At 34.6% G+C, this 22,876-nt stretch overlaps 2 protein-coding genes across 4 annotated transcripts; both read right to left on the bottom strand.

Annotated features, from left to right (window-relative positions):
- Nucleotides 1-667: 667 nt before the first annotated feature.
- LOC116001199 (probable pre-mRNA-splicing factor ATP-dependent RNA helicase DEAH9) lies at nt 668-11,165 on the bottom strand. Of its 3 annotated transcripts, none has more exons than XM_031241089.1 (24): nt 11,014-11,165; nt 10,758-10,902; nt 10,451-10,525; nt 9,865-9,954; nt 9,546-9,625; nt 9,289-9,358; nt 9,074-9,159; nt 8,237-8,303; nt 8,021-8,116; nt 7,376-7,475; nt 6,137-6,183; nt 5,931-6,014; nt 5,794-5,847; nt 4,997-5,097; nt 4,570-4,660; nt 3,953-4,117; nt 3,710-3,799; nt 3,491-3,562; nt 3,052-3,150; nt 2,771-2,857; nt 2,275-2,328; nt 2,094-2,173; nt 1,270-1,477; nt 668-1,154 (listed from the first exon to the last, which is right to left on the bottom strand). In XM_031241089.1, the coding sequence occupies exons 1-23, from the start codon at nt 11,109-11,111 to the stop codon at nt 1,330-1,332; spliced, it is 2,079 nt and encodes a 692-aa protein (XP_031096949.1). In that variant the 5' UTR covers nt 11,112-11,165; the 3' UTR covers nt 668-1,154; nt 1,270-1,329. The 3 variants fall into 3 exon arrangements, with proteins under 3 accessions (XP_031096949.1, XP_031096953.1, XP_031096959.1); XM_031241093.1 differs by having other exon boundaries at nt 668-1,124; nt 11,014-11,111; XM_031241099.1 differs by lacking the exon at nt 11,014-11,165 and having other exon boundaries at nt 10,451-10,543; nt 10,758-10,893.
- A 1,637-nt stretch (nt 11,166-12,802) lies between these two features.
- On the bottom strand, nt 12,803-20,258 carry LOC116030341 (apoptosis inhibitor 5-like protein API5). The gene is made up of 16 exons (XM_031272570.1): nt 20,089-20,258; nt 19,798-19,962; nt 19,064-19,163; nt 18,908-18,973; nt 18,215-18,312; nt 18,055-18,129; nt 17,629-17,778; nt 16,287-16,352; nt 16,127-16,192; nt 15,809-15,919; nt 15,430-15,519; nt 15,241-15,347; nt 14,295-14,409; nt 14,144-14,209; nt 13,952-14,055; nt 12,803-13,559 (listed from the first exon to the last, which is right to left on the bottom strand). Exons 1-16 carry the CDS (start codon nt 20,173-20,175, stop codon nt 13,370-13,372), a joined length of 1,656 nt encoding a protein of 551 aa, XP_031128430.1. The 5' UTR covers nt 20,176-20,258; the 3' UTR covers nt 12,803-13,369.
- Nucleotides 20,259-22,876: the final 2,618 nt, after the last annotated feature.

The following is a 22,876-nucleotide window of genomic DNA, read 5'->3' as shown; positions in this document are numbered from 1 at the left end:
GAGAGAACGATTAGAGAATAGAAAATAAAAGTATTTGTACTAATTGGAATCTTATTCTGGTTCTTGCATTAGGAGTGGCATGTATCTTTTTTTATGGAAGAAGAATACAATTCTTTGAGGGATGCCAAAGAACGGGAGAGATTTAAACCTTGTACAAGGTTCTTAAAGAAACAGTGTTTTTCCTTTGAAAGTACTGTCATTATGGATTTCATTTCATTTCATTTCATGTCTCATGTGTGGAGAGTTTTTATTCTATTTGGATAAGATTAGCATATTATCAATGCTTCAACGTTAATCATGCTTTGGCACTATTCAATAAGACTGCATTATCAAGCTGTTTAGGGTCTTCAAATTATTATGAAAATAATTAAAATACAATTATTCAATAAAATACAAGGAACAATATTACTCCATACAAGACATCATAGAAGTTTCTAATAATACAAAAACCGTAATTTGTGCTACCCAAAAGCTACAAGGCAAAAACTTGTGTGCGACTGTCTTACGGGTCATATCTTTGATTAATGATGTCAAAGATCCAATCCGTCTCACGGGTCGGACTCACACAAATATTACCTTTTAAGACAAAAAAGGTAGCCAATAATGCGAAAAACGTATTTTATGCTTCGTAGAAGTGTATCCTCATGTGTACTTTAAGCAAAGCAAGAAATATAACTTTATCAAATACATATATGCTATTGTAAGATATCGTAAAAGATTATCAATAATATATAAATACACGATTTTGTACCAAAAAAGAAACCTACAAAATGGACCCAAAACTTATACCAAGAAGTAAAAGGTGAAAATTATAGGAGCCAAGTTGATTAGGTTGTTGACTTAATAACCACAATGTTACAAGTTTGGCTCTCAACAAGACTACAAGAGTGACCTATTGACCTTGGTTTGTTTCGATCAGCTATAGACAACTTAAGCTGATTTACCTCCTTGTGATCTTTTGTCAGCTAAGGTTACAATGCGAGTTTACTCAGTACACATCTTCAAAATAGTGGCTGCGGGTTACCCTCATCACTCAAAGTGAAAATTATTTCCACTTCCAAGGCTCAGGCAGAGACATTCCAATGACCATCCATGAACTGTAGCCAGACAAGTGGAAAGAGTGTCTGACAACAGACCAAAGGGAGAAGTGAATGCTGTAACATTAGAAATTCAGAACGACAATTTAAGGTACTAATAAGGTCTAAAAATGAAGTGAAATGTGCAGTTGAGACTATATATTGCAATTCTAAGTAATGCATAAAAAATTACCTCAGCTAATGCATATACAATATCAGGCTAACTTTCTGGGGGTAAGAAAGAGGAGACGAATCAATGAGGGATAGAATTGGGGTGTTGAGGTTGGTAGAAGTGCGGAGCTGCCTCTCGCAACCAAGAAGGTTCTATGGAAATAACATTGCGCATGTACTGACGATCAGTTGAAACAAGAGATTGGTATATCACCCACTTCGGGTTTACCCTGCAAATTCCAATGAGACATGTTTCACAGTCATTACAATGAAAATATAACCCCATTTCACAGTTACTATAATGAAAATATAACCACCAATTTTTTTTTCTTAAATGTTTCAATTCATTGTCCTCTCTCAGGAGGTCAAGCCCCCATCTGCCCTCTCTTAGTCCTAGTGGTAAAAGGCTAATATCACTAGCGTCTCAAAATGGTCTGCCCAGGTAAAAGGGCCGGCCATGAGACGTAGTTTAGAGATGTTCCAATTATAGAACGAACAAATAGATTAAAGAGATGGCATATACAGAGCATTTCATTAGATGAAAATTCCTATGACAGATAACAAGGAAGTATTGAAGCAAGGAAAAGGTAGAAGAGTCAACAATGTTTTGAGCAGACTAGTGTTTTGAAGACTAATGCATCAAATACATTTGAAATAGCTAAAGATACAAAGTAGTTTATTATGTGTATCACTCAACTACTGTTTCTCTACAGAATATCAGCCCATCCTTAATTACTTCCAACATTTCCATGTTAGCAAGTAAAACACAAAGCTTTAATTCCAAACCCCCCACCCCCCCACCCCCCACCCCAGCAGGAGCAATAAGACAGACATATATTTACTTACCTGAATAAAACAGATGAAGGATGAATATAAACTTCTTGAGAACCTCTGACAGTCTTGTACATGCCATTGTGGCTGAATGCCTGAAGAAAGATTACCATGTATCATTTCACATAGAGATAAAAGAATCGTAGGGGAAGGGGGACAACTGAGAAGGTAACCCAGACAGACAGAGAATACTCACTTCTAAACGACAGGCATTAGCAAAAAATCCCATTGTAATTGCTTTCCTTACTACCTGCAAAATAATTTAAGATAGTCGCATTATGAAGTCGTCTTGTATTGATAAAAAATGAATAGTGCTAGACATGGCTATTTATTATATAGGAAATAGGTTACACTTGGATATTAGAAAGCATAACTAAAAACCCCCACCAGAGAAAAAGCTCTCTTCTCGAGTCTCAAAACGGTGGCAAGCACTGTCAAATTGTGCATAATTAAGATGAAAGCCATATTTGCTATTTCAGATTTTCTTTACAACATTTTCTTAGATGCAACTTTCACTTCCATTAATTGACTAGAACAAACAACAAATAAATAAATAAATAAAATAAAATAAAAACTGATGCAGCAATTAGTTTCAAAAGGAAAAGGCAAAACAATGTTTCAAATTCAGAATGATTAATCGGCAGAATGCTACCAATGGAAGACAATTGAGAGGAACAAGCCACATAAATTACCTGCATGTCCCCTTCACAAGATTTCAGACTTAAGCCCAAGCGCAGCACAATCCTTCTTAGTTGTTCCCTAACTTCCATAACCTTTTTCTGCATAAAATATAGCACATTTTAAGAAAATGGTGAAAAAAGGAAAAGCAAACCTATATGATTAAGTGCCAATAGGAAATGATATAGTATACATAGAGACTAGAAAAGTGGAAAAAAATTTCATGAAAACAGCAGCTTCAGAATAACCAAAGATAACTGAAAAATGATGCGCAACTGCAGAACTAGGTACTTACCATGGCATGATAGTTAATAAAATTCTTCTGACACCACTTTGAAGATTTATTTGACTGAATGAATCCTTTGTACACATTTAAGAAAGTGACATGATCACCCTGAATGGCATCAATTGTATATACATTAGGGCATGAGGCAAAGAAACAATACTGAAGATTTTACTACGTACAATCAAAGTGGAAAACTCTTGATATACCCATTAGAGACTTCAACTTTACATGTATGTATTCTTTGGCATATGAATAGAAAGGAAATTGGATTTGGAATCACAAATATCAGAGTAATTGTGTGTCATAAATAAGATGCAAACTTATTTATATTTTAATTCTTAGTATAAAAGCATCAATCAAATTAATGTCATTTCACTCATTTGAGGTTTTATTAATTTTTGCAGAGTTAACATTTACATGAGTAGATCAAAACTCAAAAGAATAGAACCTCAGCTGCAGCAAATCTCAACTTCGCTTCATCCATTTCCTTTTGTACTCCCCTCAGGGAAATCCAGATGGACTGCAAAACAAGAAGAAAAAAAATTACATCAAGTTAAAAAAGACATCAAGAAATACAGAGTTAGAGTACAAAGTAAAAACGCATACAGAATGTTGAATGCATGACAATATTTTCATTTTATTTCAATTAAAATGGAAATAGTTTAACCTGTATTGAGAGAACTGCAGCAATGGTAATAATTTCCTCAGAACATCCAGATTCACTTGAAGCCAAGATCATCTTCGAGATCATTGGGTCCTATAAAAATTATGACATTGAGACGATTGACAACTTTTTAGGCTAATAATTAAATAGGAAGATAGGATACTGGAAATGCAGTGTAAATCTATCCCAGACTAAGGAAATCAATCATATAGAAATATCAGACTAAACCATAATCTTTCAACATACTAATGGAATCTCAGCAACTTGAAATCCAGCAGGTGAAGTGAGTTTAGCATCATCATCAAGTACTCCAAGAGAGTACAATATTTCAAGTGCTCTAATCATTGCTTCAGGTGATGGAGATGCAGGCCAATCAAACCCTAATATATTGTCAATGCCCAAGGCCTTCAACTGTGAAATGGAAAAGGACAGTAACACAGAAAAACTGTTTAATACATTGCCTTCACAAACTAGCAGAATAAGATTTTGAATTTGCAAGAGATATTTGGCCAAATAAGCTGCAGAAACTTTAACTGCCTAAAACAAATGTCCAAGACAAAATAGCTATGCTTAACACACAATCAAACAAGAGAATCTTATTATGAGGGATTTGACACACCTATCATCACATGCATAAAAATAAGAATGTCATTCAAAGTCATTTATTTTCATGATATAAAGAGAAGCCCTTAGATGATGTTGACAAAATTTTTGTTTAGTTCCTAATCTTGAACAGAGACCCTGTTGTTCTAAGGAACCCCTGCAGAGCAGGTTAATACCATTCTAAAACCTCAGAACTCAAAATAGAAGTGTATTATCATGAAAGAGGTATGACTCCAGTATCAATTGGTTTAAATGCGTACCTGAATAACACATGAAACAAGGTTTGATCTCTGTATCTCAGGAATTCCCTGGGGAGACATCTCATTTAAGAAATATTCTTCAGTATAGAGCCTGGATATGGAGAAGAACAAGAGCCAACAAATAAATTTTACATTGAAATTTAAGTGCGGATGTCACCCAGAAAGACAGTAGCATGCAAAACTGAGTAAAATAAAGGGCATCTACAACTCAAAATTAAAGTAACAACTACTGTTGACCATACACAAACTTTCCCAGTATATGTAGTACCTAGTAAACAAATTTGATTGCATACAACTGATACAAGCAAAAATAACACTAATATTAAAAAATAGAGTGTCATCTAACACCTACAACTACTTTTATATTCATGTGGCTATCTCAGGGGATGGGGGTGGCAAGTTGCATCTGATGTGAAATTGTCAATACCTGAAACATTTTCCAGGTCGAACTCTTCCAGCTCTACCAGCCCTTTGTCGAGCTGAAGCCTTGGATATGGGGGCCACTATTAAATTCTCAATGTCTGAAATCTTAAGTAATGTAGAACAAATATCAGAATGTAAAACCATTTGCAATATCTGAAAATCACATACTTTGTGCATTTCTCACAAGAAACAGAAACAAACAAAATAAAAAACAAAAAACAAAACAAAAACAAACAAACAAACAAACAAACAAAAACAAAACAAAAAAAATATTAAAAAACAAAAAACAAACAAACAAACAAACAAACAAAACAAAACAAAACAAAACAAAACAAAATAGCAATAAACCTGCCAGCAAAACTTAATGTTACTGTTGAGCCCTTGAGTCCCTCTTAAGGCAGCAACAAATCTAAGATAGAGAATGCTGTTCTTCATAATCTTATAAGCTTAAAACACCTTCCAGTTTATGTTCACTAAGCTTGTCATAGCAAGTTGATGACCCATTTGAAAATCAGCTAGGAGTAAATGCTTCTGTTACAGGCAGAACATGTTTTTTGAAGATTGAAATACATCCAGAATTCACAGCACTTGTTAACTACAATATTTAGTACTTGTAGTAAGAAACTTAGCAACCTTGTTTGGCATGACTTGTCAATTTGTGAGTACTCAAAACAGCATATACACATCATAATAATTGCAATACAAGCCTCTGATACCAAAAGCTGGGTTGGTTGCACAAAGAAAGAAAGGAAAGTGAAAATAAAAATAAATAAATAAATTTAAAAGGGTGGAGTGTTATACCGGATTGTAGAACCGTTGTTTTGAGAATCCACTATCAACCACATAGACAATACCCTGGAGGAAAGACAGTTACAGAACTATTGATCAATAAATTTCATCTACCTTTCCCATTTATCCCAAAATCAAAGACTCACTACCTCTAAAGTTAATGATGTTTCAGCAATATTTGTTGATATTATCACTTTCCTCTTTCCTCTGGGAGTTGGAGTAAACACAATATCCTGCTCAGAAAACGTAACAAAAAATAAAATAAAAGAGAAATATCGAATGCAAAAGGCGGGTTGGTCACGACTCACGAAATGCAAGAATATCAAACATTAACGCAGTGCTATAAATTGCTGACCTGATCCGCTCGTGGGAGTCCTGAATAGAGTGGTACAAAAATCAATCCTGTCAATGAGTCATGGTAAAGCAGGCCAAGCTGTCAGAGATCACTAGAGGAAATATGGCGGAATAAATAACATTTCCCTTGATCATTCTTATGACACCAAACTAGACATGGCATAATAAATGTCTGTGTATACCATCCACACATATATGTAAAAGCTATGAATGTATATACAGAAAATTATAATGAAAGAAGGAAATAAACAGGACAGCTGAGATCCTGAAATGTTTTCATCTAGCGATGTGAAATAATTGCAACTAAAAGCATATAGTTTGCACCCTGTTTTGCAACAATATACAACTAAAATGTATAGGTGCACCCCTTTTCTATGTTCTTTATGAGAAATAAAATATCCATTCACTAACACCAAAACTTCAGTAAACAGTTCAACACTTCAACTATACTCAACTGGGCTCTATTCCCAATATAGTTGGGAAAAGTTTAATTAAAGATTGAAACATAAGAGTTCAACATGATTACTTCCTCAAAACTCCATTAACAATTTGTAGCACAATGGACAACTATTAAAAGAAAAAATCACATATAAGGGGGAAAGGGAAAAAAAAAAAAAAAAAAAAAAAAAAAAAAAAACCTTTTGGAGCATAGGAGGACTATTCTTGACTTCTTGGAAGCGCAATTTGTATCAATCGTTTTGACTAATTTGCAGACTGACTGCCCTTTGTGATGAACAGTGTTGTTTTAATGAAAATATGAAGGAAACTAATTTGGGAGAGGGTGTAGCACGAGACCATCCTTAATGTTATTAATGTAACTCCCAAAAGTCATTTGCAAGCTTAAATGTTTCCATTATGTAAATGTAATGAAAATTATTCACTATACTTCATAAGAGTGGAGAGGTAACATTTGTTTGAAACGGCTATGCAATCCTTGAAATACAACTACGAGCAGGACGAAATTTGAAGTGGACATTTCTACAAACCAACCATGACCAGCAACAAAATGTGAAAACATTGAAAAGAAGATCATGCAAATTTAGTCTTCAAAAGTTGAAATTGGGGACTATGAAACAATTGCATTAAACTTAGCACAAGAAGAAAGCACTATAATTTTAAGCCATGAACATCTTTAGAAAGTTAATTTAATTCAATAAATATAAGTAAAATCTTTTAGAACATAGACAGTCTTATATTCGATAAGATTACTTCCCATAATTATAACTACTACAGCAACTACCTTTCTTTTGTTTACTATGAGCTTCATCTGTAAGCATCTGAACTGCAGTGTCAATATCATCTTGTCCAGTGAGGAACACCAAGATATCTCCCATTGGCTCCTAAAGTAGTATTATAATAAAGAAATGAAAAATAAGGAAACAAAGAAAAGACAATGAAACTTCATCTTTATCATAATCCCAGTCAAGCCCTCTTATCCTGAAAACTAGATGATATGAAATATGAAAAAAATAATTAATTAATTAATTCTCTGAGGATGTCTCGAAATTTCCTTTTCCTTTTTGTTTTCTGGACAATTAATTTTTTTTTTGAAAAAAAAAAAAAATTAATTATAACTGGCTTTAACATCCATGTCCCCCATATGAGTACATAACTTCTAGGCAAAGTGCAGCACAGGCATATTGTATGCCATGTTCTATCTAATTCTATCTTGGGGCAATGTTTCACGGTTTCTCAAGGGAAAGACTATGATTTTTCTTTTTCTTACTTTTTTCTTTTTTTTTAAGGACATCAAAAGGCAAAAGTGTTTAACCAACATAGAAAATGACCAGGTTCTTGCATATGACAACAAGGCTGACACAAGAATAACTCTAAAAACAGGAGGCATTTAACAGTTCAACAATCCTATACACATGCTCCAGCTTACATGATCATGGATTGACAACACTGTAGAAACAGCAGATTGGACATAATCAGAAACGGGGTTGTCAGCATAAAAAACCTCCACATTAAATCCTCTGCCCTGAAGTATATATATAAAAAAAAAAAAACATAAAATTCATAATTTCATTAAAACTCAGTCATAAAGCCTTATGTAAGCCAACCAAATTTCACAAAGAAACACAAGGCGTAGAGCATATACCTCTACTGAGAGAATGGCAGGTTCTCTACTAGGTCCATTCTCCTCCTGCTCTGATAGGCGACGCCTTCTATTTATTTTTTTAAGTATAAATGTTTGATAAGTAATGTGATTGGCACAAACAGAAGATAAAAGGCAGAATGAATTCAGTTCATAGTCCTAGATAAAGTTGGACAACATGAAGGAAATATTGCATTTACATAACAAGCAAATGAATACTTTGCACACACAATAGAATAAATGCACCAACAATTATTTTATTTTTGGGTCCAACAAGACAAAAGATCATAGAAAATGTTTTACAAATCTTTAATGTGGGCTGAGTGAAAACTCTGGATCAGTATCTTCTATGATATCAACTCCAATTCTTACAGCAAAGATTTTTTCCTCAGATCTATAAAGAATGGAATTACTCTGGAAAAATGTGTACAAAATTTTAACTCTAGAAGTAAACAATTACCAATTTACCACTACCAGGCACTAATTGTGATATAGTCATACATGCGACAGAAACTACCATTTAGCTATCAAAAGCTTCATATTTTCTATTGGATGATAGCCTCCAGAGTAGTCTTGAGAACAACACTTTTGTCCCCCCACCCCCACAAGTTCTCTTACTAGAATCTTACAATGAAGCTATCTCTCCTTAAATAAAATTTTAACTGAAGAACAGAAATACATAAGTTCTGAATTTCTGATGACCAGTTCTACCAATCAGATATTTCATACTATTCAACTATTGTCTTCTGGATTTAGAAATTAGAACTACAACATCTTTGATTTGTTAAATATGGGTTAAAATTAGATACAACAATGTTAGTAGAACACTAGAGGAGAAACCTGGTAATAAAAAAATCTGCCATCGATTTTGCTTCTATTGTGGCTGAAGCAATGATTAGACGCAGCTCAGGCCGGCGCCGTTGAATCTGAATTCACATAATCACATAGTGAGCTTAGATTGATATACAAAATGAGTTCGAGTAAGAAAAAACTAAATTATGCATTTAGGCAATGGCCCATGAGAGGGCTCATTCCTTATTTTGTAGAAAACATACCTTTTTCAGAAGTCCCAATAAGATGTCAGTAGAAATAGACCTTTCATGTGCTTCATCTATCATTATCACACTGGTCAAACAAGTAACAGTCATGTTCATGAACTGAAAATAGTAGATGAATAAAGTGTGTATTATACTAAATAGATAAAAGAGTGAATGGACTAACCAAGGTACAAGTTTTTCAAAAACAAAAAATATTAACAACCCCTCAATAAGTAGGGAGTAGGGCAGTAGGCTTAAATACCCAAACTGAGTACCTATACTTGCTCAGTAGAGGATCATCCATCATTTCCCTCAGCAATACTCCGTCAGTTAGGAATTTGATTCTAGTTAAGTCCTGTGAAGCCAGAATAGGAAATTCCCATCATTAATGAAGGTCAGACTTAGTCACACAAGAACACATACAAAGTTTGTTCTTCTCCAGCATATGATGCTACAGAGATCTAGTGAGTAACAGTGTACAAAACAGACAGCTAAAGATCTAACAACGTTTCCTCTGATGGATCTATGACTTGTAAGGTGTTATTTTCAAAGAATTCAGAATTCAGAATCTTAAAATATACTGAAGATTCGCACCATATTCGTAATGTCTTCAAATCGAATTGTATATCCTACTTCTTCACCAAGTTTTACTCCCATCTCTTCAGCAACCCTAGATGCAACTGCCTGCAGAAAGAAAACTCAGAACCTTCTAATCGATATTTTAAGTGTCATGTAAGTATGTAACTAACATTTATCTATATTCACAATAAAATAAGGGCAAGAAATATGGCTGCAAAAGTCGCGATTAACGATGCAATAAAGTTTTTCAGTTTAACTGACAGACATTAGAAAGTTTACTCATGGGCAGCTAATTAAACATTGCAATTGACAGACTAATTGGCTATGCACTAAAAATAAACAGTGGCATAAATTCAATTAGGCAAATCAGTGTCAAATTGAAACAATCAATGGAGTTTGAAAAATCAAGATGTAGTTAACAAGCCCTTTAAATGCCCTAGAAACCAACATACTCACAAACCTACTCATCCCAGTATTAATTGTCAATAAAGTCCCTGTTTCTTTCCTAGTTCAAGAACAGTCAATATACTTAAAACAATTTAAAGCCAAGTGAAGAGCCAAACACAGGAACTTGATATAGCTAAAGTGCAAAAAGCAATACCTGCACAGCCAATCTCCTCGGTTGAGTACAAGCAATCATGCGCCCTCCCTCTGCCCAACCAGCTTCTTTCAGATACTGCATTCATATAAAGTACTAAACAACAACATTTTCCAAAAATTAAAAAAAAAATAAATAAATAATAATAATAATAATAATAATAATAAATCCTCCAGAAGTCCAAAGTTGGAATCGAAATTCCTATTCAACGCATTCACATGTACAAACAGTCCAATGACGAAATAAAAACGATCATACACTTTACAATGTAGGGGAAAAAACGAACAGTTAGAGAAATCTGAGAAAATACCTGAGGAATCTGAGTTGTTTTCCCACTGCCGGTTTCGCCGACGATGATAGTGGTGGCATGAGTCTCAACCAGATAGAGAATGGCAGTTCTGTACTTGTGCACCGGTAGCCTCTGCCTCTGCTTCTCTATATTTCCGTATCCAAATCTGTGGAGACAATATTACAAGAAAAAAGCATAAATTAAGTAATTAAGTGAGGGTGAAAACAAAAGCTCAGGCGCATATATACATATATAAAGGGGAAGAGAGGGATGGTACGCGGAGGAGGAAGAAGAAGAGGAGTAGAGGAGAACGCCGCCGTCTTCGTCGTCGACGAAGCGGGGCCGCTCAGTTCCCGGCTTCCAGAATTGTGCCATTTTTGTTTAGTGAGTGCTCTCTCTAACCGCTAAGCAGAGTATCAGCGTCTGCTGTCCGAGAGAGAGCCAGAGTATTATTTGCAATTAATACCTAATTTAGTATTAGATATAGTGGTTTTTTTATTTAGTTCTAAATGATTTTTATGTTTAATTAGGTCTTTAACTTTTGACAATTTACGTTTTTAAAAAAAAAAAAAAATAAACTTTTGACAATTTACTCAATTGAATTTTGTTAAGATAGTTTGGTAATTTTACCTCTATTTTTTTAAATCGAAGTAGGGGGAACTCCTGGGGTGCCAAACTTAGGTTGACTCCACCACTCTGCGCGCACATGTAACGTGCGCTAAATCGTCAAAAAATGCATTTTCGCTCACTACTGGGCATTCAACGAGACTTACTATCTCCTCACTTTGCATAGTACCATACGAGGCAAGGCAGTCGGCCACCTTGTTTTATTCACGGTAGATCCCTTTGATATCTAATTTAGTTATTGATCAGTAGTTTTACTAAATTTAGTTGTGAATTATAGTGATTTTTTATTTAATCGATTCAATTGGATAAATCATTAAAGGCGATGACTTAATTAAGCACAAAAAATTGTTTCAAACTAAATTAAGAAAAAATTATTATAATTTAGGATTAAATTGGGTATTGACTAGTATTATTTGTTATTGAAGAAGAATTGAGCAAATTATTCTGTGGACTTAGTCCAAAATACACAATTTACATACTGAATGTTCACATTTTGAATTGTAAACATTCAGTATGTATATTGTGACAGGTGGTCCATCTTGCAATGTGGATCGAGTTCATGATATAACTATCAATTGGCAAATTATGTCATTATGTCATGGGTCAGGGTCTACGTTGCTGATGGGTAAATACCCCAAGGACTACACGTAGGAACCTAATGTGTATAATTGATGTATTATTATTGTATCCCTAAAAGGTCAAGTGTGCATTAGAGATTATTAAGGGTTAAGTGTCTTTTGAGGAATATTATATTCCTGAACGGTCAGGTCTTATTTCTATATCTATATAAGAGACCTGACCTCCCTTGTAATGACATCCCATATTCGCTCTCAGACCCTGAATCCCTAATCACTCAACTCTCACGCTCTCTCTCTCGTTCATTGAGTTCTTGACTCTCTTCCAGGGAGAAAATCATGGCTTTCATGAGAGTTCATCAGGAAGGAAACCATAACTTTCCTTCCCTTCAAGCATACACACTCCATACACTACTTACACAATCAACACATATGGTGTAAATCCATACCCCTATTTACATTCACACCATCAGTTGCATTGTAGACTTTGAAAGTTTATGTGTCAACCATTATCAAGTTATTTGTTTATATGTATAAAAACAATTAACTGTAGGTACAGAATATTTTATATCAAGATTCACAATGCAATATGAACCCCATGGAATAACAATTTTACTAACAAATTATACCATGGGTCAAGGTCTACGTTGTATTGTAGACCTGATCCAAAAATAACTTTTAGATTCTATATATATAGTTGACACATTCTGTACCAAAAACGATGAACTGTAAATACAAAACGTATTAACAAACAGTACAAATTTTTTGTATCAAGTTCACAATGCAATATGAACCATAATATAACAATTGTCTAAGTATCTCCCTAAGAATAATCTACAATAACTAATAATACTCGTTGCATAGTAAAGCATAAAATGAGAATATGTATAGTAAAACACCATCTTCCTATGAAAATGGCAAAAGTGATAGTGTGATACAAACACGATGTGCTCATTAGTCCCATGAGAAACCTACTTTAACCAAAGTAGCATTACCATAATATTATCAAGTACTCCGCGAAAGCACAAAATCTAATAGCAGTAGACAGCAGTCAAGAAATCAGTTCAGTGCTAAAATTCTAAGTACACAAGAGAAGGGTGCATAACCATCGATACAACAAAGAATTACAAGATTATCAACTGTTACTTGAAAAGGTTCCGACATAATTTTCCTCACATTGTATGGCCAGTGTTTTTTCTTGGATGGAGTGTCTCCAGTTAACCTTGCAGGAAATAAATTTCAACTTTGCAAAATGACGGGAATCTGGGTATCAAGTATTCAAAGCATGTATGTGGCTCGGAAAATATAGTGATGCCAGTTCAGTAAGTTATCAGCTTCTCCCTCCTGAGATGCATCTACAGACATTTTTCACTCCTTCAATCAGCTTTCTGAGTGCAGATTTTAATCGCTACAATGTGGCTGGGACCATACCTAGCGATATCCTCTTCCCCTACCGCGTGGACCCCGTCCCCGACCTCTGCCCCTTCCACCACCTCTACCACCACCATATCCCAGACCTTCAAAAGCCCTATTGACCAGCTGGTGGGGATTGCCACCTCCACGGCCCTTCTTTGAAGCCATATTGCTGGAACCATTGACAGCACCAGCAGATCGCTTTGCTCTGCAGAGAAAATAGATTGAATATCTCCAAAATGAGTATACAGCCCTTCTAGATTGTTCCATACATAAAAATGAGTAAATATTGTTGTAAGAAAACTAAGTCCGAAAACACTGACAAATCACAAAGTCAATTCACATTTCTGGACAAACTGTGGTCTGTGGCGTCTGAATACCCAATCGTGTTCATACAGAAATATATTAAACTTAATGCACTTCCCTCTTGTCTGACTCAGAACACATGACACAGAAAATGTGATAATTCAATTGGCATGCAGTCAGGTGGTGCTTTCTAGGATAAATGATTCAACTACGAGAGCAGACACAGGAAGTTGAATAAACTTTTTTGCAAAAGCACAAACCATATTAAGGAACATGGGAAGAGCTTTAACATACCCAGCCGCCTTAGCAGTTGATGGTGCTGAGGATTTTGGAACTTCCCTCCAGGAAAGATTGACCTTTTTGTCCCCAATAAATGAAGGCGATTTTGAATGTAGAGGCTGAGTTGCAAGTCATAAAAAATACTGTTAGAAACACACAACCAATTTCTGATCATAATATTTAGGAAAAATAATGTCTTCCAGTCACCTGTGTCATAGCCAATATGTTATTGCAGGTTCGTAACCCAGCTGTGGCATTCTGTTTTTGAGTTTTCTGCAGTTAAAAACATACTTTACTCTCCAACATATACTATAAAGTGACTACAAAGAAATACCAAAAGCTTTGAGAACAGACTCACAATCTTGGCTTTCTCTTCATCAGTTTTAGCTGCAGCTAGTTCTTTGTTGTGTTCAGCCATTCCCTGAGTCAATTTCTTTATGGTGGCCCTAGCTAGGTCTTCAACACACTTTAACCTGAATCAGCACAAGAAAAGGACAATGAGTTCCTGTGCAGATAGACAGTATAATAAAGGGTGATTGCCACAGGTTATAACAAAGCTATCTGAATTCTGAACTTCTGCTATCAGCCTATCACCCTAAATTGACATCATATTATCTCCCTCCAAAACAATTAGAGTTGTTCCAACGATGTCATGTAAAATATTCACTTTTCATTAATTGCTTTATTGATATTGTTAATGTATTCTGTCTTGTCTTTTCCTAAGTCTTGTATGTCAATAGTAAACCCTTGAGCAGCCCTAGCATTTACTCTTGTGTCTCATTTGAATGACTACATATGTTGTAGCCTTGTGTAATCTCAATTCTGAAGCTTAATAATAGAAATTCCACTGCTTCTCAACAGAGATGATTATGTGACTATGGTTTTCTCATTCTGTTTCTGATAGGATTGCACATAAAAATTTACAATTATATCAAGAATTCTTATCAGCATATATTTCACTTTCACTTAACCGTCCCAACATTATCTTTTTGCTTCACTAAAGCTGTTCATTCTTAAAACTAGCAGGTTCTCATAATTCCCAGGCGATCCAAGCTACTAGGCCATAGACCCATAAGGCAGTGAATTTCACTATATATGATAGATCTTCTATATGTGACTTTGAAATTTCTTCAACTCTTCTTAAGCGTGACAGTTCCTTTTTTATTAAAACTATCCATAAGATTTCTTTTATTTATCAAAACTGTGTGAATTCATAAGAGTGTTTGTGATGCATAACTATTTTCCCAATATTCACAACACCAAAAAGAAGAAAGAATGGGGGGGGGGGGGGGGAAGTGAAGTACCGCTCTGTGAAATCTTTGTAACACTCCGAGAAGTCTTCCCCAAGCCTGTCTGATGGTTGGCCAGTGACTATTTTGTAACCACACAAGCTATTAGTGGCATTTGGAGCCTATCCAACCACAAAGACTAAATAAGTATTCAACACTTATAGATAATCCATATATTTTAAGTGTCCATTAAATTTTAAATACCTTGTGAGCTAAATTGTTGAAAGTGTAAAGCAAACATTCAACATATGTGAAGTTCATCTCTTCTCCGGCTTTTCTTCGAGGCATGTATTTCTGCATTAATATGTTATTGAGTCAAGTACTCAGAACACAATCACAAAGAAAGCAGTATCATAAGGGAAAATTTGAAACAAAGCATAAGATCCTCCCAAAATTAATATTTAATAATATATTCTCAGAGAAGGTTTTGATTTGTAGATGTATGAACATGACAGAGTTGAGAGATTTGGTAACTTTGTATAAAAGAGTTGGCATACAAGGAGAATCATCTATGCTTCAATGCAAGGAAAACAACTACTAAGATATCAGGGATGTAATGAAAATGGTGGCTCTAATTGATCACCTTTAGAAGCTGAACAACTGAGGGTAGGATATGTCTTGAATCCTGAGGTGCTGTGTATGGTGAACTTTCTGCAAGGTTTTTGAGTAAGTCCACTTTTCGATCTTCAGGAAGCTGACAGAGAAGAAAGGTTAGAACAAACTTCAGAAACTAACCTTCAGAAGTCAGAACATGTTAGAATACCAAATGTAACTCATCTTCCTAGAATCATGAGTAAATATCTTTACATAAATGTGTTTCAGTCACCCAAAAATTAAAGGGCCATCCCTTCCTATGATGAAATATGAATACTAAATGAAATAGTCAACTCTAAGACATTACCTTATCAAAAACAGGGAAAATGTGCTTGTTCAAATAGTTGAGAAACTTGCTATTTGATGCACCCCTCTGCATGCAGTGTATAAGTTCAATTAGTTAAAACATTTGTGATTTGTCTACAGAAAAGATAACAGTTAATAAAGATTTAAGCATAATCTCAAACCTCAAAAAATGGAATGGCCATATACAAGCATGATATCAATCTGTCAATGTGGTCTCCATCATCAACCTACACATCAAAAGATAGTAAGATAGTGTATGTCATTCAGTTCACAATTTTGAATCAAAGCGAGGATGGAAGCCCCAGAGAAGACCACGCTGCTGGCTTCTTAGAAAAGAGGCTTTTTTTCTAAAAAGCAAGCCTCAATTTGGAGCTTCTAGAAAATTAGATTTCTTTTTCTCATCCTTAAAATACCCCCTTTCACTATCAAGTTCACATGCCATTATGTTAGAAACTAGAATTGGTTACCCTTAAAAGAAGAAAAGCAGCTAGGAGACCCCATGTACAGAGATATTATAGTGGCAAACACAACTTAGATTGTAGAAATTTAAGGAGCATGGCAAACACTTAAGATATAAAGGAGAAACCAAATTATTCAAATATTAATATCAATCTGTTCTCTTGTTCTCTCTTTTTATAAAAGAATTCATATTAACAATGTAAGTGTTCATATGCACTCTCTAACAAATTCATATTGATTTTAACTCCATCGAACTTGTTAACATTTAGACCTGCTCTGCAGCAGCCTTCTCCCATTTATGACCTTTTTGATAAAATCTCCAGACCTCATAAATTTATTAGATGAATCCATATTTAAAATAGAATTAACAAAGAAGAAAAAAACACCTGGAACCTGATCCTACCACATCTATCTTTTTAGGAATCAGCAAACTAATTTCTGGAATAATAAGCCAGTAAACAATAAGCAAATGAATCCAAGGTTTAGGTGACGCATCATGCTTCATTACATAGGATCAAAAGATCAACTTCAAAATCTATACACCCAACTACCTGAACCTGACAACATAGCACCATGGAACTATGGAAACTATAAGTAGAGCAATTAGCACATATGGCGACTGAAATCACCTAAAATTTTATGATCCCATAATCCCATATACTATCATTATCAATCCAGTATAAAAACCTTAATCAAGAACATATGTGCTGCTCTGAAATCCAACCATTAGAAAAAACTAGGCACAGTAAAATATGTTTCCAAAGTGTAGACAAAGACAGAGCTTATCAGGTGGATACTAAAGTGCATTGTGATTAGTATGATATCTAAGGGTATTAAGAGGTTCACTAATCAAAAGGCTCGATGAAAATGACAAGACAAAGAAATTCAGATGTAGGCTACACTGATCATGTTCTGCTTATAAGAAGTCCAAAGTATACTTCTTCAATATGTATGACCACCTTTGTGAGTGTACACAACACCCTGCATTTGTAAGACAGTTAGGGGGAGAGAGAAGGGGATTGTGAGTGGAAGATAATTGCTTACGTTGAACTGAGCATCCAGATCAGCTTGGCCTTCAATGATCTCAATAAGTTCTTGCACACGCTCCGGGGGTGCTTTCTCTCCAAAAATGCTCAAATTTTTAAGAAAATCCATAAACATTTTAAATTCCGCTCCTGTCACGTCTTGCAGACTCTGTAAGAGAACTGAGTTATATTGTATTCCTAACAGAAAAAAAAAAAAAAAAAAAAAAAAAAGAAGCAAGTTCCCTTATGTGATATTTAATGTATTTGTGTTATTATAAACTTGTTACTACTGCATATATTCTTCACTTGGTACAACAATAGGTCCATATTAACTCTTTGAAATAACAGATCTATAATATAGTAAGCAGAAGCAACTGTAAGCTAGAATATTAAACAAAAACCCCATCCATGCAGATAGAAGACAATAGTACAAGTGTTGGTGTACCTTTTTTATCAAATCAGTTATATGTCTTTCCATTTGTTCTGGGGGCTTCAAGAGCTCAGTTTTAATAGGAAAAACCTGTGCATAATGTCATGGAGAAATCACTTACATGCAGGTTGGAGATACATAAATGGACCTTAAGTCAAATCAAAGGTGTTATTACCTTGTCTCTAATAAATATCAATGTCCTCTCACGGAGATTTTCATCAGTCATCTGCTCATCAATACTCTCAATGTGTTTAAAGAGAGCTGTCAATGAAGCTGCACCAAATTTGATAAAAACAAATCTCAGATAAAAATATAACAGACTCTAGGCAAGATAGTTTGGCTTTGAATCAACAAGATAATCAGTTCCCTTAACAGTCAAAGTTTAAGCCCATTCACTAGTGGCTCATCAATTAAATGAAATGAACTGTTGACATCCTAAATCTAAATATATTGAAATGAAACTTAGTGCTTAAATAAAGTGGAAGTCAAGTGATTCACACAGTTAAAATAATATTCAAATATATCTGGAATAAACCCTTGAAATTGCTTCAGTTAGATTTGACTATTCCATTCATGCCTTACCTCTAACATAAAAAATAATAATAATAGTGCGACCACATAGGTGTAGCACCATTGAGTTCTTAGTGGGAAGAAAATAATTATGTTGAACAATTTAATATTATCTTATAACAATCATTTCACATATTTATATGGAAAAATTATTGAGAAGCACACTGTTAGAGGCCAACAAAAGAATAGGGCATTTGGTTATGATAAATAATGTTTATGAATAGGCTTGATCTTAAATTAAATTTAAACTTAATATTTAGAGTGCAAAGATATGTGTTGTTAAGATAAATGAAGTTACCTTTCACATCCTGCCTCAATAAGGATAAAAGGGCTTTATGTACTGCATCGCGTTCCACATTTTCTTCTGCAAGAATCACAAAATACTAGGAGATAAAATTCCAAAAACTTTTCAAAATAATCTCAAAATGGAATGGAATATGTAAAAATCTGTTACCAGCAGTAAGAAGCTGAGCAAGTATGTCAACAATTTTGGAAAGATGCTCCGGTGTATCCTTGCAGAAAAGAGGAAGACCACGAATGGCTTGCACTCGGATCTGAATGTGGTAGATGGAAAAATAAATTCAAAACAAACACCCAAAAAACATCTAGACAAAATGTAGCCATTAACAGCTCACCAACCTCATATGCAGTTCAGGAACTAACTGAATTGTATCACTTGACAAAACTAGCATACTCCTACCACACCCAACCACCAACACTAAGAAAGAAAAAGAAAAAACAAGCACAACCAAGAAATGAACTGCATGAAAATGGTGAAAGATGCAACCCATAATTTATTTTGAATAATATGTTAAAAGAAAGTGTAACACAATCCATGCCATATTGTTCCTCTTACAATATGAAATTCAGTAGCCTCTCATAACATACAAGTGCTATGAATTTAACAATCTTTGTTGTCAAAGAGGTTTGATGCCTTGTGCCACATGACTTAATGGTAAATGGTGACCATTTAACCACAACATCAAGCCCAATACTCATAGTATTTCTTCCTCTACTAAGATGATACATCAATAATCCCTACCTTCAATTTAGCCCCTAATGAATTTCACTATAAGCAATGTTTTTTATTTCAATTGGAACTGACCTACTTGACAACAAAATCCCATCTTATAAACAGAAACACAATAAGGTGCGCAAATAACTAGAAAGAGATGAGGAAGGACTGACCCCAAGCTCCTCTGCTTCACACAAATCGAGGTGTGCATCTACCGCGCTGACAGACAAACTAGGGAAGTACTTGAAGAACCTCGGAATGAGCTGCGCAGCCAATTGCCTGGCTTTGATGCTGTTGCTTTTAGCTGCGGTGAGTATACTCTCGTAGTCCTCCACGTGCTACGCAAGAAATCGGGACCGAATTAGCACAACACAGGAACACATCAAGTGGAAACCCTAGGAAGACGAGGGATGAGGGGAAGCGAATCGGAACGGAACGGGCGGAATTAGGAGAAACGTACGGACCTGGGACTTGTCTTTGGCCTCGTTGAGGCGCTCGCCATACACGTAGAGCTTCTCGATGTCCTTGGCCTCGTCCGATGCGTCTGCCATTTTTGCTCGCTCGAGCAGAGACTACTCACTGCTGCTTCTTCTGTAGTGGGAGGATGGGAGATGGAAGGGTGTGATTGGTAATTTACGTATATAAGTATGAATATTCATTGACTTAGCCAATATAATAGAGGGTTTCAAGTTTTCTTCAGGAGCCAGGAAACCAAAAGGTAATAATGTAAAAAAAAAAAATTATAAAAAAAGAATAATAATAATAATAATAATAATAATAATAATAATAATAATAATACGGAGTAACAATTTTATTCTAACGACTATATTGTAATAATCAAATTGGTCATCGACTATCAATTTTAACCAATTAAATGCTCAACTATTAATTTCGTAATTGATTTAGTCTTCCGTAATTATCAAATTGGTCATCTATCAATTTGACGGATGACCAAATCAACATGAAGGATCTAATTGGTCAAAATTAATAGTCAATAGTCAATTTGATAATTACAGGATTTACAGCATAGTCGATGGACCAACATAGTCATTAATTCTAAAAATTATTAATGTAATGTTTATCCTAATTTTTTGGATTTTCAAGTGATGTAGCTACTTTGTTTAGGTAAAATAGTTAATTTCACAAGAATGTTGGAGTTAACACAAATTATTCGAGATAATATTATGCCAATCATTGATTAAGATGGAATTCAAACATAAAATTTTTTATATAGAAGCTAATAGTGATGACATCAGACCACAAGATATTTTGTCTAAGATAGTAGTATTTTATAAATTCATATTCGAAGACATCAGATCCAAGTTCTTTTAATTTGCCTCCCTTTTCTATCTAAAAACAAACGCCTTTCTCTGCTGCTCAACTGCGGCTTCCACCGCCGGCCTCCGGCCGGAGCTCTAATGGAGCTTTGAGCTGGCGGTTTTGGTACCTTCTACGTTTGCTCTCGCTCTTCTTCCGCCCTGATCACCGTCGCAGCTCCGTCCGCCTCCGACCACCGCCACATATCTTCTTCTTCCGTTTTCTTTCCCTTTGAATAAAATAATAGTAGGTAGGTATTGGGGTTTGTGTTGGTAGTCTTGAACTCCCAACCCTACTTTGACTTTACCCACTTTTTATTTTCTCTATTATTGTGTTTTCCTCTCGTTACTTTCGCGAGCATTTTTCCTCTCGTTACTTTCACGAGCTTTTCATTTTCATTAGCATAAATCGTTTAGTTTGGTTTCGACAAATGTTATCTTATCCTGGGCGAGCAAAAAAGAATGATGACGAAGACCCAAATTTTTGATGAAGCTTTAAATTCCCTGAAGGAACATAGCTTCCTAGTTATGAAACAGTCTGCGATTCAAGTTTTATATAGCATAGTTAGAAAAGTTGTTTCTATGTCTGACTGTAAGGGATTGTTTACCATTTCATTGATCGTTGATGTAAACGTTTTATGTTATGAATTAATGGAATAGCTACGTTTACCTTAAAAAAAAGTTCTTTTAATTTCGTTTTACAAAATAACTACTATGAAATTACCAAAATAGTCAAGTTGGGAATTGTAATTGAATTTACAAAATAGTACTATGTATAATTTTAAAAACCAAAAAATGTTGTTTTCGTTTAGTCATCAACTATTGTAGTATTTACATGTTTAATCTAGTTGTTTTAATTTTGCATCATTACATCATTTACTTTTATTTGTTTGTCATAAGTAGTGTTCCATTTAAAATTTTGTCATCCAACATTTAACAAAGAGGGATAACATATAATTTAATCATAAATCATTCAAGCTTCTTCCAATATGCAATTTCATTATATCTCTCGTAAACTCTTTTAATTGAATGATGAAATTAAACGCTAAAGCTATGTGTTAAATCGTTGAATGATGTAAATTTAAACAGATGACTAATTGGGTCAAACAAATGAAAGCCAATGATGTAATGAAACAAAATTAAAAGATTATAAGTTTATAACTAATTGTGACAATATTATAATAGTCATTAACTAAGGGTGTGTTTGGTTGGGGGGTTTAGGCATAAGGAATGGGTATGAAAGTGATTGTTTGTGTTTGGTTGATAGGTTTTGTGAATGCTACTATGGGTTTGGAATACCCCATTAATGACAAAACACATACCCTTATTAAATAAGGGTTTCATCTCCCTTCCTCCTTTCTTCCCCAACTATTAATAATCATTCTCATTCCACCCAATTACCAAACATGTTAAATACTTTCACCAAAACCCATTACCATTACCAAGTATTTGATACCCATTCCGATTCCGATTCCCATGTGCGAACCAAACGCACCCTAAAATCGAGATTTGTTTGTTTTCTTAAATTGTTTAAAAGGAAAATATAACTTTTAGTACACCACCTCTGCAAATTTAATCATTTAATTATTTGAAGTGTAGATTAAGTCTTTCAATTATTATTAAACTTGAAGATTCAATTCCTCTAGGACTAAACTTGCCACTTTATTAAGTGGTTGATTAGGAGGTTGTGTTTGAAAATCCGAAAAATAATTTTCAAAAATCATTTTTCGGACTTTCAGTGTTTGGCAAACCATGGAAAATCAAAATCAATGGAAAATGACTTCCCCCAAAATTTGTGAAAGTCATTTTTCAGAGCACGACAATCTTCGTTTTTTCTTCTTTATCTCGTCTTCTTCATTTTTTTCTTCTCAAACCTTATTCATTTTCTTCTGTCAAATCCCTTATTCATTTTCTCGTGCAAATGACCAGAGGCCTT

This window comes from Ipomoea triloba, chromosome 1 (genome assembly GCF_003576645.1).
Source record: "Ipomoea triloba cultivar NCNSP0323 chromosome 1, ASM357664v1".
Taxonomy (NCBI): Eukaryota; Viridiplantae; Streptophyta; class Magnoliopsida; order Solanales; family Convolvulaceae; genus Ipomoea; species Ipomoea triloba.
Note: the sequence above shows the minus strand (reverse complement) of the source record. Positions and strands in the feature narration are given on the sequence as shown.

What these genes read in the sequence shown, in the direction of transcription:
- LOC116030341 (XM_031272570.1), bottom strand. Translation starts at nt 20,175, where the DNA reads ATGGCAGACGCATCGGACGAGGCCAAGGACATCGAGAAGCTCTACGTG. An exon ending in ATCTGGATGCTCAGTTCAAC is followed by an intron (nt 16,353 to 17,628) that starts GTAAGCAATTAT and finishes TTTGATGTGTAG; the next exon opens with GTTGATGATGGAGACCACAT. An exon ending in TGGCCATTCCATTTTTTGAG is followed by an intron (nt 16,193 to 16,286) that starts GTTTGAGATTAT and finishes CACTGCATGCAG; the next exon opens with AGGGGTGCATCAAATAGCAA.
- LOC116001199 (XM_031241089.1), bottom strand. Translation starts at nt 11,111, where the DNA reads ATGGCACAATTCTGGAAGCCGGGAACTGAGCGGCCCCGCTTCGTCGAC. An exon ending in CGAGGAGATTGGCTGTGCAG is followed by an intron (nt 9,955 to 10,450) that starts GTATTGCTTTTT and finishes TTCTTTCTGCAG; the next exon opens with GCAGTTGCATCTAGGGTTGC. An exon ending in CCTCTACTGAGCAAGTATAG is followed by an intron (nt 9,359 to 9,545) that starts GTACTCAGTTTG and finishes TTGTTTGACCAG; the next exon opens with TGTGATAATGATAGATGAAG.